This window comes from Echiichthys vipera (genome assembly GCF_963691815.1).
Source record: "Echiichthys vipera genome assembly, chromosome: 13".
Taxonomy (NCBI): Eukaryota; Metazoa; Chordata; class Actinopteri; order Perciformes; family Trachinidae; genus Echiichthys; species Echiichthys vipera.
The window spans coordinates 18,632,785-18,645,039 of NC_139838.1; the positions used below are offsets into that span (position 1 = coordinate 18,632,785).

The 12,255-nt window shown below is 39.8% G+C and overlaps 1 protein-coding gene across 1 annotated transcript in view; it reads right to left on the reverse strand.

Moving 5' to 3' along the window:
- Positions 1-12,255, reverse strand: part of LOC310956123 (CUB and sushi domain-containing protein 3-like) — a gene marked incomplete at both ends in the record, with an annotated part of 334,390 nt that overhangs the window by 90,992 nt on the left and 231,143 nt on the right. Inside the window, 2 exons of the mRNA XM_083926253.1 lie at positions 7,310-7,422; positions 8,924-9,027. Coding sequence (XP_083782379.1) covers positions 7,310-7,422; positions 8,924-9,027 — 217 coding nt within the window. The remainder of the gene's footprint in view (positions 1-7,309; positions 7,423-8,923; positions 9,028-12,255) is intronic.

Consider the following 12,255-nt stretch of genomic DNA (forward strand, 5'->3'; position numbering starts at 1 on the left):
TATGGAATACGTTATTGACTCCAAATGAGAAAAATAATCAAAATGGTATGATGAATTTTAACTGAATGAACTACAGATATAATATATCAGTGACACTGGTGGCTGCGAGAGCACTGAACATTACATGGGTCAATAATTTATGACTAGAAAACGGAATGCTGTTTACACTTCTGTGATTAAATAAGCCCTGCCCTTCACAGGTTACCTCTGAAGCACACATGCATGTAAATATGCATACACACACACACACACACACACACACACACACACACACACACACACATGAACTAAAAAGCGTGTGGCTTACTAGGGTTATTGACTGTAAAACTGAACCACATTTCTGGTTATGTTGTAAATTAATATTTCATGTTGTTTCAGCAGCTCTGAATGAAATGTTGTTTTTCGTGCTTTGTGATTAAGAGGGTCCTGCTCAGTACCTGGACTGCAGTGCTGTATTGAGATCCTGTGGGACCCCACACATTATTATTATTACGCAGGTGCAGGAAATATTTACTGGTTGGAGCAGGCGGTCAGCATCATTATCACAGCATGAAATTTCATATATTATATAAAAAGGCTGTTGTTATTGAGCTTAACCGTGTTTCTAAATGCTTATATGGATGCACAAATGCCTGGAGACATAAATAATTTGCACGCACGCACGCATGCACGCATGCACGCACCCACACACACACACACACACACACACACACACACACACACACACACACACACACACACACACACACACACACACACACACACACACACACACACACACACCCAACCTGGGGTCAACTGTACTGTAAAAACCCACCTTGACATCTTTCCCTCCTATAAAACACACCATATATTAAAAACTATAAAAAGCAGATGAAAAATCTAAAATAAAATCTCAAAAGTTAAGAGCTGACATTATTACTCCATGATGAGATTGTGCTGAAGAAAGAAGAGACGAGAAGAAAAGAGAGAAGAGAAGCCAAAATAGGGATGATATGATATGATATGTCGAGCAAACTAGATAAAGAGAACAAACATTTGCCATTAGATTGACACATGTGCCATCTAGTCCTCTTTTAAAACTAGCTGTGAGACAGGCAGGCACTTGACGTTTACGCTTCACTTTGTAGTTTCCTCACACAGCATTATATAACACAGGATGATGGGATAATGCTAGAATGATGCACTTAAAAAAGCCAGAGCTCCAGGGAATGACTCATCGCAGGAAACGAATTCTCAAAATCACCACTCATATTTACTTCACTGAAAATGAATGAGAGGTGAGGCAAATATCTGCATTTCTTCTATGTTTTTTATCATTTCTAATTATATATGAATACATATGTCATACAGGTTGATTTATATACTGTGTTAATATATGCACTATGCACTTGATCTAACTAAATATCTAATATAGTAATGGTATAAATGATCTAGTTATGATGGCCCTTATATTTATGTTAAACTATGTATATATATAAAAAGCTCATGTCTGGCATCATAAAAGACCAGTGGCGGCTGCTGGTCTTTCAAAGGGGGGGAAGCTCATTTTTCCAGCCTACATCATACATTTGTTTATTTGTTTATGTATTTGTAAATTCTACCCATCGTTCCTTTTCAAGAAAACGATCTGTGACCTTGTTGTACCAACTAGGCGTCTTTTCCAGGGACTTGACCAGTGCCAGCAGAGCTAGGCTAGTTAAACGGCCATAGTAGCACCAGGCTACTATGAAGTGTGACTGCCTGTGAGTGTGAGTGGTTGTGACGGGGGGGAGAAGCTCCGCAGCTGCCGCTGTTCGTTGGGGAAAGAAACCGCAGAGTGACAGAGCAGAGTAGCCAAACACAACGCTGGTCGTTTTTAACAACGACAAAGTCACGGGGGATCTGTAAAATCTCCAGAACAGTTCAGAACAACGGAATGAAAAACTTGGAAAATGCTCTGCTGGATGTTTATTCTTCAAGATCGCTGGTTCGCTCATTTAGCTGTCAATCAAAAAAGGGTACAGCCTCAGACAGCTCATCCAATCATCATGCAGAAGCTGAGCGTCCAGGCCAGCCCACTGCCTCATAGACCCCCAGAGACGCTGAGCTTACGATGGGCGGGACAAAGCCCAGCATTTATCCAATGACCGTCTAGTTTCACTGCAGTGGAGCAACCTGTTTTCATGCAGTGTCAGCTTCTATTGACTTGAATAAGAAGCATAAAAGTGGGATTTGCGGCAGCCAACTGTAAGGGCACACTCACACTTTCCATCTGTTCCGTGCCCAAGCACGTTTCAAGGCTAAAATCTAGTTCGTTTGACCAGTGTGAGTACCACGCCTAGGAGCGGTACACTTGCCGGTCACGGCCCACGAGCGTGCGCACTCACCCCGGGCCCGTTTTTACTCACACTACCTGGGCCTCGCGCGAATGCTTCTTGCTGCCTACACGTCATCACGCCGTAACACGTCACACGCATTGATTGCCGTCATTGGGATGCGTCGCTTTGTTTACAAATCTTTCCATAGACCTCAGAGTTTTTGTGCGTCTTGTCGACTGTTTTTGAATATTTTCATCAAACCAAATCTGCAGTAAACACTCTACCTCCGCGTACCAACGTGAACCTTTCGTCGCCATTGTTTTAAATGTCCGCGCATGGTCCGTCCTTCTTTTTTTCTATGTCTGAACAGGCGCACATAAAATTACCTCAGAACTGCCATAGGCCTCGTGCTCGTACACGTGCACACGCTGGTGCTTGTAGATGGGCAAACGTGCTTTACAAAAGCCTATCTCTCCCAAACGGTCCGTGGCCGTTTGACCACTCACACTGGTCAAACGAACTAGACTGTAGCCGTGAAGCGTGCTTGGTGCGCGCGCGCGCATGTGTGTGTGTGTGTGTGTGTGTGTGTGCGTGCGTGCGTGCCTGCATGTGCGTGTCTTTATTTCCCTGGAGCGTCTAAAGCGCTGTGGATGAAGGAAAAGGAAGTTGCGCCATTTACGTGTGATAAGTAGCTTATTCTGAACGAAACATGAAGGCTTTCTAGCGCGTATTTAGTCAATGAAATGTCCACACAGCAGTACATATTTCACCACTTTTTTTTCCTTTTTATGGTGACATTTTAGGGGAGGCTGAGCTTGCCTTGCTGTCTTAGAGCAATCGCCACTTTAAAAGACACAACACACCACTGTCTGATATGGTGACAGGTGTCAATACTTGCCACATCCATGGTCACAATGTGACTTTAGTGAGCAGCAGGTGAGTGAGGGCAAATGAGCACCTGTGCCTGTTTTACTTGGCAGGACTCAGCCTCTACTCCTTTTGGAACAGAAGGTTTATTCTGTGTAAAGTGTTGATTCCAGCATCAATCCAATTGGCATTTGCTGCATCTAAATTATAGAAAGTGGTCTCACTCTGCCGTGGCTTCTAAAATCTCAAAAGTAAGATGTGTTGGTGATGGAATACTTCTGAAGCCCCTCGGAGATCGTACAAGCATTTGTCATAATTTTTGCATCATTTTATTCAGAGAGGTTTATCTGATATCAACGAATTCCAAGAATAACACATTTCTTCTGCCTGCTCTGTGTTTTACGAAGTAGGTATTCATTCATTCATTCATCTTCAACCGCTTATCCCGGGGTCGGGGTCGCGGGGGTGCTGGAGCCGATCCCAGCTGACATCGGGCGTGAGGCGGGGTACACCCTGGACAGGACGCCAGTCTATCACAGGGTACATAGAGACGAACAGAGACGGACAACCATTCACACCTACGGGCAATTTTAGACTCATCAATTAACCTAATTGAGATATATTCACATAAAGAGAGTTAATTGTGAGGTAATAGGTTAATGACCGACTCATACAACAAATTAAACATACAGTAAATTATTAATGTAATTTTTACCCAGCACCAAAAAAGGACAAAAGTAATATTTAAAAACTTAAGTAAGGAAATGTGAATGAATACATGAATTATTCCCTGGAAATAACCTGAGATACCCATTGTTATTGTTTTGAGTTGACTTGTTGTGACCTTACTGTGGTGATTTCAATTTTCAAACCAACCAAATAACAATCGTTTTGTATATATATATACAGAGAAACCCGACATGCATCCATGCAGTAACACAATCAATATCTTTTTCATTTCATTGAAAATGAAATAATTCATTGTAATGCTGTTAATGATAAAGCACATTTGAGGACCATATTATTCTTTGAAATAACTTGAACATAGATATTGTATTGTATCTCCACAATCACACACAAACAAAAATACATGTACACACACGGACATAGTATGCTCTAAAACCTGAATGGTACCTTTTTATGGACCGTGTACACAAATATATAAACTTATGATAAATGTATGTATTTGAATAGTAGATAGAAACACACTGAAAGTTTAATGAAAAATGATATCAATAATGTTGCATTGCTGCCATTAATCTATAGCTGTAACATGCCATGATTCAGGATAGACGAAAAGATTGGTGTACAGACAGTTGGGACTGCTATGTGTGCATATGTGTTTGTGTGTGTGATTTGTATGCCTTGCAACGGGGGAGTGGAGTCAAAGTGTTGCTAGGTCGGCGACCTTGGCTTTAATAATAGATGAATGGTGACAAGAAAAAAGAGAGGGACGGAGAGCGAGAGAGAGAGAGAGAGAGAGAGAGACAGAGAGAGACAGAGACAGAGAAAAAAATAAGAAGAAAGGCTGAAAGAAGCATGAAAGAAGAAGAAGGGTGTCTGAGAGACAAGGGAGGAGCAGTAGAGACAAACAACAGTGCATTAGAGAGACTGTCAGAGAAAATGCTGTGATTTGAGAAGGAAGGGAAAGAGAGTATTGGGAGAGAGAGGTGGCCAATGAGGAAAAATGACACTGGTAGAGAGATAGATGGAGAGAGAAGGGAAAAGAAAGGAGAGGAAAAATGTGAGTGAAAAAGGTGGGTGACTTGCTGGTAGAGCTTCGTTGGCTCACTGATAGAGCACCTGTCTCACACACAAACACACACACACACACACACACACACACACGCGCGCACGCACGCACGCACGCACCCACACATGCACACACACACACACACAATGGTGATTTTGATTTTGCAGCAAGGCTAGGGTTACTGATAATGTTTATATTCCATAGACAAGGTCTATGGGACATGCACATACCACACCTCTTTCTCTTTTCTCTCTCTCTCTCTCTCTCTCTCTCTCTCTCTCTCTCTCTGATGGAGCCAGCACTCAGAGGAAAGCATTTATCTTGCACTGAGTATTGATGAAACTTTTCAGGGTATTTGGGTTTGAGTGAGAGCCAAATTTAAGCATAATATTCATCCAGGTTTTATTTTGTACTGTTGTGTAAGTCAACAAAATGCCATTATATCCGTGACTAGTACTGGCCAGAAATAACAACGGTTTTCTGGCATGTAATTATGCATGTTGGTTAAACAATGTATGAATGTATTCTCCATTGTTAAAAGTAGATAGGATATACTTATTGTAGTGAATATAGACAGCTTAACCCCCTCTGCAAATAAAGCAGGCCATAAAAGTCATACATCGGAGCATTATTTTAAGCATGGATGCATTTAAACGTTCATTCTCTCCATTCATTTTTCTATTGATCTCTATGGAGAAATTACTCAGGAGAAATGGATAAGGATATGTGCAGCAGTGTGTTGCCCCTTAGCAGATGCCCTTTATGATCTCAAGCTGTTTTGAAATCCTGTATATTGATTTTATTTATCATAGATGGACTTGTGGTACTTAATTATTTTTTATTTGAATAACTGTGAGCACTTTTTTTTCAATCAAAGTGTACATCAAATGCTGTAAGATTTAAAAATACAGTACAATATGAAACATTAGTACAACATTTTTAATTCATTTGGGCGGACTGCTCTTTTTTATCATTATTTGGTCACTCTGTTATTTAAACTTCACTTTGAAACTCAAGGATATTAAAGGGCAAAGATATATCAAAACAATGTGCCATTGTCCCACCACTTTTAGAACTCACGGAAGTACGAGACACAGCACTGTGACCTCATTATGACAATAAATCCACAGATGATGACACCAAATGAGGTGTCTGTGTTTCATAAACTGTAATCAAATCCACACTAAATCTATCAAATAGAGAACTTTTGAAAGGTTAATTTTTTAGTATGGCAGGAGCTGAACCACAAAACAGAGTAAAAATGTTTTTTCAATAATGTAAAGGTCAGGTGATGCTACACAAACATTCATTTTAAACCTTACAATCTTTTGAAAGTTTATAAACATTGCTTAAACATAGTTTGAAAAATCAAATCAATTTTGTAGGAAAAGAATTTCCCTTTTCCACAAGAATAGATACAGTAAATTCAGATGCCACACTAGGGTACATTCAGACAGGTTTCAAGTGCTCCTGCAAAAGCGTAAATCCTCCCGTTAATGTGAATGGGGTAGAGGACTTAGGCTGTGTCAGCACGGCAACTGAATTCTCGTGATATCACAAGACCAGACAAGAATTGTGGATTCACATACCACACGAAAACCCATCTTGTCAGGCTCCAAGTAATGCATTTTTGTTCAGAGCCACGGTGAGGTGGCTAATCACCATCCAGAGAGGAGCTCATGGCATTGGAGGAGAAAAAGGGGGTGACGACGACAAACAACAATGACGAGTCCTCAAAAAGTTAGCATAGTAGCGAGTAGTATTGATAGACTGATAGTTGATACGTGCCAGGCCTTTTTTCAGACAGTTTCCAACTATGTCATCTCAGATGGTTCTGTGTATCAAATCATCTGATGAGTCAGCTTAGGGGGCCGCAGGGGGAAAAAGTTCAATGAGATCCAACTTTTGTACAAACACAACCTGACTTCCGCTGCCATTGCAATCCTGTAACCGCCAAGGTAGTATGAAAGTAACAAACAGTAAACAGCCCTGCCTCTATAGCTTAATGTTAAGCTTTTCAAAACTAAACTGCCAGCTTGGACTAACTGCCTGAGAGTGTGTGTAACAGCTGATTGTTTCCCGAAACAAGTTCCAGAACAAATCACAGATCATCCGTCTATTGTCTTTCTCTCTTTCCCTGAGAAATGAGGCTGCCTTCAAGTGTGGTTGAAAAAATGCTTTAAATGAAAACATTAATTGTGAAATTTTATGTCTACTTGTGCTACATTGGGGGGTTAAAGTAAACAGCAGAACGTCACATGAATGGGCCCGAGCACAGTGGTGAAAATAGACCAGGAGAGCACATTTTTCATATAGATAAGGAAAGAATATTCATGCATTTTACATTTCCATTTTTCTTTCAAAACACAAATATGAACTAATTTCTTACCCTTATAGTTGATCTTAAATCCAATAGATCCGACACTCTCATCTGACTGTAGGTGTAGCCACATCTGGTGAGTCATGCTGACTATCAGGTCAGGAACAAAGCTACCTGATAAGCTGGAGCAGAAAATACATAAATATTAAATCATTGTCATGATTATCATTATATTATAAAAATATAAGTTTCACCACTGCCATCGTAGCCATAATTATGTTCTCAAGTGCTGCTCTGAGTGTGAACAATGAGGAGCATAACACGCTGGAGATGGAAGCTTTGATTTGGTTTGCTTAGGTTTTGTAGAAAGCTGCCTCAAGAAAGCAAACTGCTCAGAGTACTTGCTTAATATCATGCACACTAGTTTGTTTGTTTTTGGCTGCTAACACCTTTCAGGCATGGACGTTATTAGTGACTGAATCCAAAGTGAATTGTAAATCTTTTGCATCTGTTATCCTTTATGCACTGCAGAGCATTTTCAAAATTAAGGAACAGTTCATCTTTTTAAGTTTACGCACATAATGCAGACTGCTGTTTTACGATTTGACTAATTGTGAAAAAGAAGATGGAGGATTTCAGGCTAGCTGGCAGCTGATGGCTTAAATCAAGAACCAGAATGAAAATGGACCAAATAAGTATAAGAAAAAAAATTGGTAGAAGTTTTTCCTCTGATCATTTAAACTTTACGATGAACATGTTAACCGTGCAGTGAAGCATTTGATAGACTGACAATGGCTCCGCTTTTCATGACGGCAGCTGGTTATTATGGAAACACATCTGCTTTATAAAATCACTAAAAGGAAATGCAAAAATTCAGGTAAGGCAGCACATGTTCGGAAAGTTATTAAATTTATTTTGCAGGAGTTTATCTCACAATATTACTTTGGTAAAGCTGTGTATTCATAATCTGCCTGGTACAACACCAGAGCCTGCTCTGTATGTATCCAATCAGTATAGCTCTGAGAAGACAATTGATCATCATATGCATGATTTAGAGCAAGATAGATGCTTTGAGTGTGTTTTTTGTTACCTAACTATTTTCCTTTGAAGGGTGTAGGAAGATTTTTTGTTCAGTAAAATATCATCTAAATTATAAAATCTAAAAATAATTCTAAATTAAACCTAACAGTGATATATATTTGCCTCTGAAAACTCTGGAAGCTATTCATGTTGGCATTATTAGAGATATGATACAGTGCTGGATTTCCCACCTTTAATTCAGAAAGTAATAATGTAGCAACGTCAAGTCCCTCCAGTTTTTCTCTGAGGGTTTTGCAATCACTCTACGCAGTTTTTTTTACGATATTTTAATGATTTTAGCTGTAAGGAAGACCAACGTGTGAATATGAAAACATAGCAGCAACTTATTCTTCACAAAGCATTCTGAGCAAGAACCTCCACACGATGATGAAGTACATACATTTTTAAATAAGTTGTCTGCATTTGACACACACTATCCTAAGATGCTTGATTTGGATTAAAAAAAACCTTGAATAAAATAAAATAAAAACTTTTCACAGGACATCCATGAGAGTATGTAAAAGGATGGTGTAATAGAATAGAATAGAATAGTATCAAAAACACTTTATTGATCCCAAACTGGGAAATTGCAGTAATACTTACACCTGTAGGATGGTTGTAGGATCTCCAACCTCTCCTCCATCTCCAATGGTCAGAGTATCATAGGCTATCTCCAGATCAAACTCTTCAAAGTTGATCTGGATTACCTAAAACACAAAAACACAGTCACATACAAGTCAGTTTCAATCCACTTTCAGACTGTCAAAATCAATATGGAACTTATATTTAAATTGAGGTAAGTCAGGGATACTAAATCAATAGCTGTATTAAGAAGGAAGCAGATCTATTTTTAACAATTGCAGTCACTACGGAAACCGCAGACGCACTCAGCTGAAAGTTTCCAGTTCACAGGTCACTCATTAAAGAAAAAATACCAGTTGGGGGAGAAAATGTGCGTCGGAGCAGTGATGGCTTCTAGTTTGCACAGTTTCAGGAGACCTGCAGTGGATTCAACCCGGTCCACCTGACATCAGGTAGGTGCATGACAGTTTTTATTAGACTACGACTGTTCTAATGTCTCATTTTGGCTGCTGGTGTATGTGGTGCACTTTCCTATCCTTAACATAAACATTAACCTAACCCATTAGGCCTGCCCCAACGTGAGTCAGACATACTGATAGGTCTTTCCTGTCCTTCTCAAGCTACGTCACAATTGCATGTTCATCAGCTCGATTTCCAAATTTTTTCAGGGTCAAAACACCTGAATCCCTGTCTTAAAAGGACTCTAACTTCTGGGCTACAGCCCCAAATGTTTTGAATAGTTAGTGATGCGCCTGACTCCAGCCTTGGGGTACGGTCTGGCAATGCAAAACTAATGCATGGGTACCATGGAGATTTACACAAATAACGACTTTGAACACTACCCATGTTCAACAATTGAAAAAAGAAAGCATCGGGGCCGGTGGCTGAGTGGTCAGAGCAGTCGCCACATGTAAAGAGGCTGAAGGTCCTTGAGGCCGAGGGTTTGACTCTGACCTGCAGCCCTTTGCTGCATGCCCCCCCCTCTCTCTCACCCCATTTCCTGTCTGTCCTTTATAGTAAAGGCTTGAAAAACTGCCAAAAAATAATCTAAAAAAACAAAATAGAAAGCATGTTCAAAGAAATGATTTAGTAATTATATGAATGGTCAAATCCAGCTATGCAGCATATATTCCATAGTTGTTTTTATATTTGGACTTTCAGCTATGACTAAATAAAAGACACATTTCCCCTCTCATGAAATCATACTGGACCAAAGGTGAATCACTGGAATTAATTTATGCATCACACAATGGTGTAGGGTTTCATTCAGTGTTACAATTAGAACTACACAGAGACTGCACTCGAAGCTTGGAGAATCAGTGCGCAACTCAAAACTCTTATAGGGAATTATTGAACCAACACTTTCTCTTTTATCTAAGACCAGAGAGAAACAAATTGGCAGAGTAGAAGAGAGAAAAAGGGAGGGGGTGAGGAAGAAGAGACAGAGAGAGAGGATGAAACTGACAGAAACAGGAAAGAAGGGAGAGGGAATGAAGAAGATGGAGGCAGATGGTAAAATGCAGAAAAGAGGAGGCAACAAATAGGAATAAGGGGGTAGTGATGTTTGATGCTTGCAATGTGCAGGGTTAGAATATTTCAAACTGGAGTTCTGACTTGACTTGGGGAAACTGAAATATCTTGCTGCCCATCCTTCCTCCTCTTCCTCTTTCCTTGTGAGGACAGAATTCCAGTTTCCATATTATGCTGGAGGACTTCAAAAACATCACATTGGTCTGAGTCTCTTCTATGCTGTTTGTTAACAGTGAGCCTATTCATGTGCATTTCAATATCTTATTTTTGAGCATCTGTTTTTGTAGTATGTATTTAAATATTCTATTTGAACCAGGCATCATAATATAGTTATTTTTCCCTTACATTATCTGCAAACTGGACACCTGAGGACATGAGGTATAATAAGCTTATCCTCACTATGCCCGCTGAATCTATGAAGAAAGAAGGAACAAAAAAAAAAAAAACCTGAATACAAAACAGTGGCTATGCTACCACTCACCTGCTGTTTAACTGCTTATCTGTCACCTGATTTGCTTTGGTTCACTGGGTTCATTTTTATTTCTTTCACAGCAAGAAACTAATAAGTTATTTCTGGCGTCGACCTGTCTAATCATATTTACTTTTTGTATGGCATTATGCCTACATGAAATATAACTGATTTAAACATATCAAAATAAAAGCCCCAACACCACTATAACTTGATGTGACCAGACAGAAGTTGAAACGGGAGGTGGGGGTGCGTTGCAAAGATGAAGTGGTCATCTACCCATTGCTCACAATGCTGACTCAGTCTTTTTTCCACATGCGAGGCAGATTGGATTAAGGCATCACCTACAAACCTGCTAAACTGTCTCTGGCAAGCACATGCACACACACACATGCACAAAACACATTGACACTGAAGCACACATTTTCACAAGCCTGCACTTGCACACATGAATACACTCATTTATACAGACTAATGTGTCTAATTCTGTGACTACATTCCCACCATTTTCACACTTATCTCAATATTCCTATGCCCAAAGCAGGCTTTCAATACAACAGCAAGTCTGACGATGTAGCCTATATGTAGTGGATGTTTTTACATATTTTAAATGCAAGACCAGACCCTGCATTTAGGTATATATTATGTTCCATTTTCATATTAAGTTGTCTGAAAATGACTAATACCTATGTAATTTTTTTCTGTCTTTGTGTACTTGCATTACTCCAAATGTTTCCAACAACATGCGAACCCAAAGCAATATGTAATGTTATTCCACAACATGGAGATACAGTAGATAACCTCAAATCCTCTGGTTGCTCTAACGTCCGGTGTAACATGCACACAGGAGAACTGAGCCTTCAAGGCTTCTGACAGAAAGCCAAATGGGAAACTGATTCAATGGGGGAAAGTCCTGAAGAAAAAGGTAGGATTCCACCATGACAACAACTACTTACTTTACAAAGCAATTTAAAAAAGGAAGTCAAACTTATGAGAAACAGTTTGAAAGAGAGTATGACAACAAAGGCAATAAAACACATGTCAGTATTGGCAAAGCATTTCAGACATGGAGAAAACATTTTATTAATAGTTTAGCTTTCTGCTAACCATAGCCAAAGGCTCATGTCTGTGGCTAGCTCATGGCTCAGCTGTAGTAGCACAGCAGCTAAGCCTTTGGCTAGGGTTAGCAGAAGGCTAAACTCCTATCATCATTTTCACTCCATCTTTCTAATAGTTTAGCCTTCTGTTAACCATAGCCAAAGGCCTAGCTGTTGTGCTACTACAGCTGCTTTTCATCTGTCTGTCTCAAAACAGAACTTTTCATTTCCTTGATACCAATTGGCATTATCTGGAT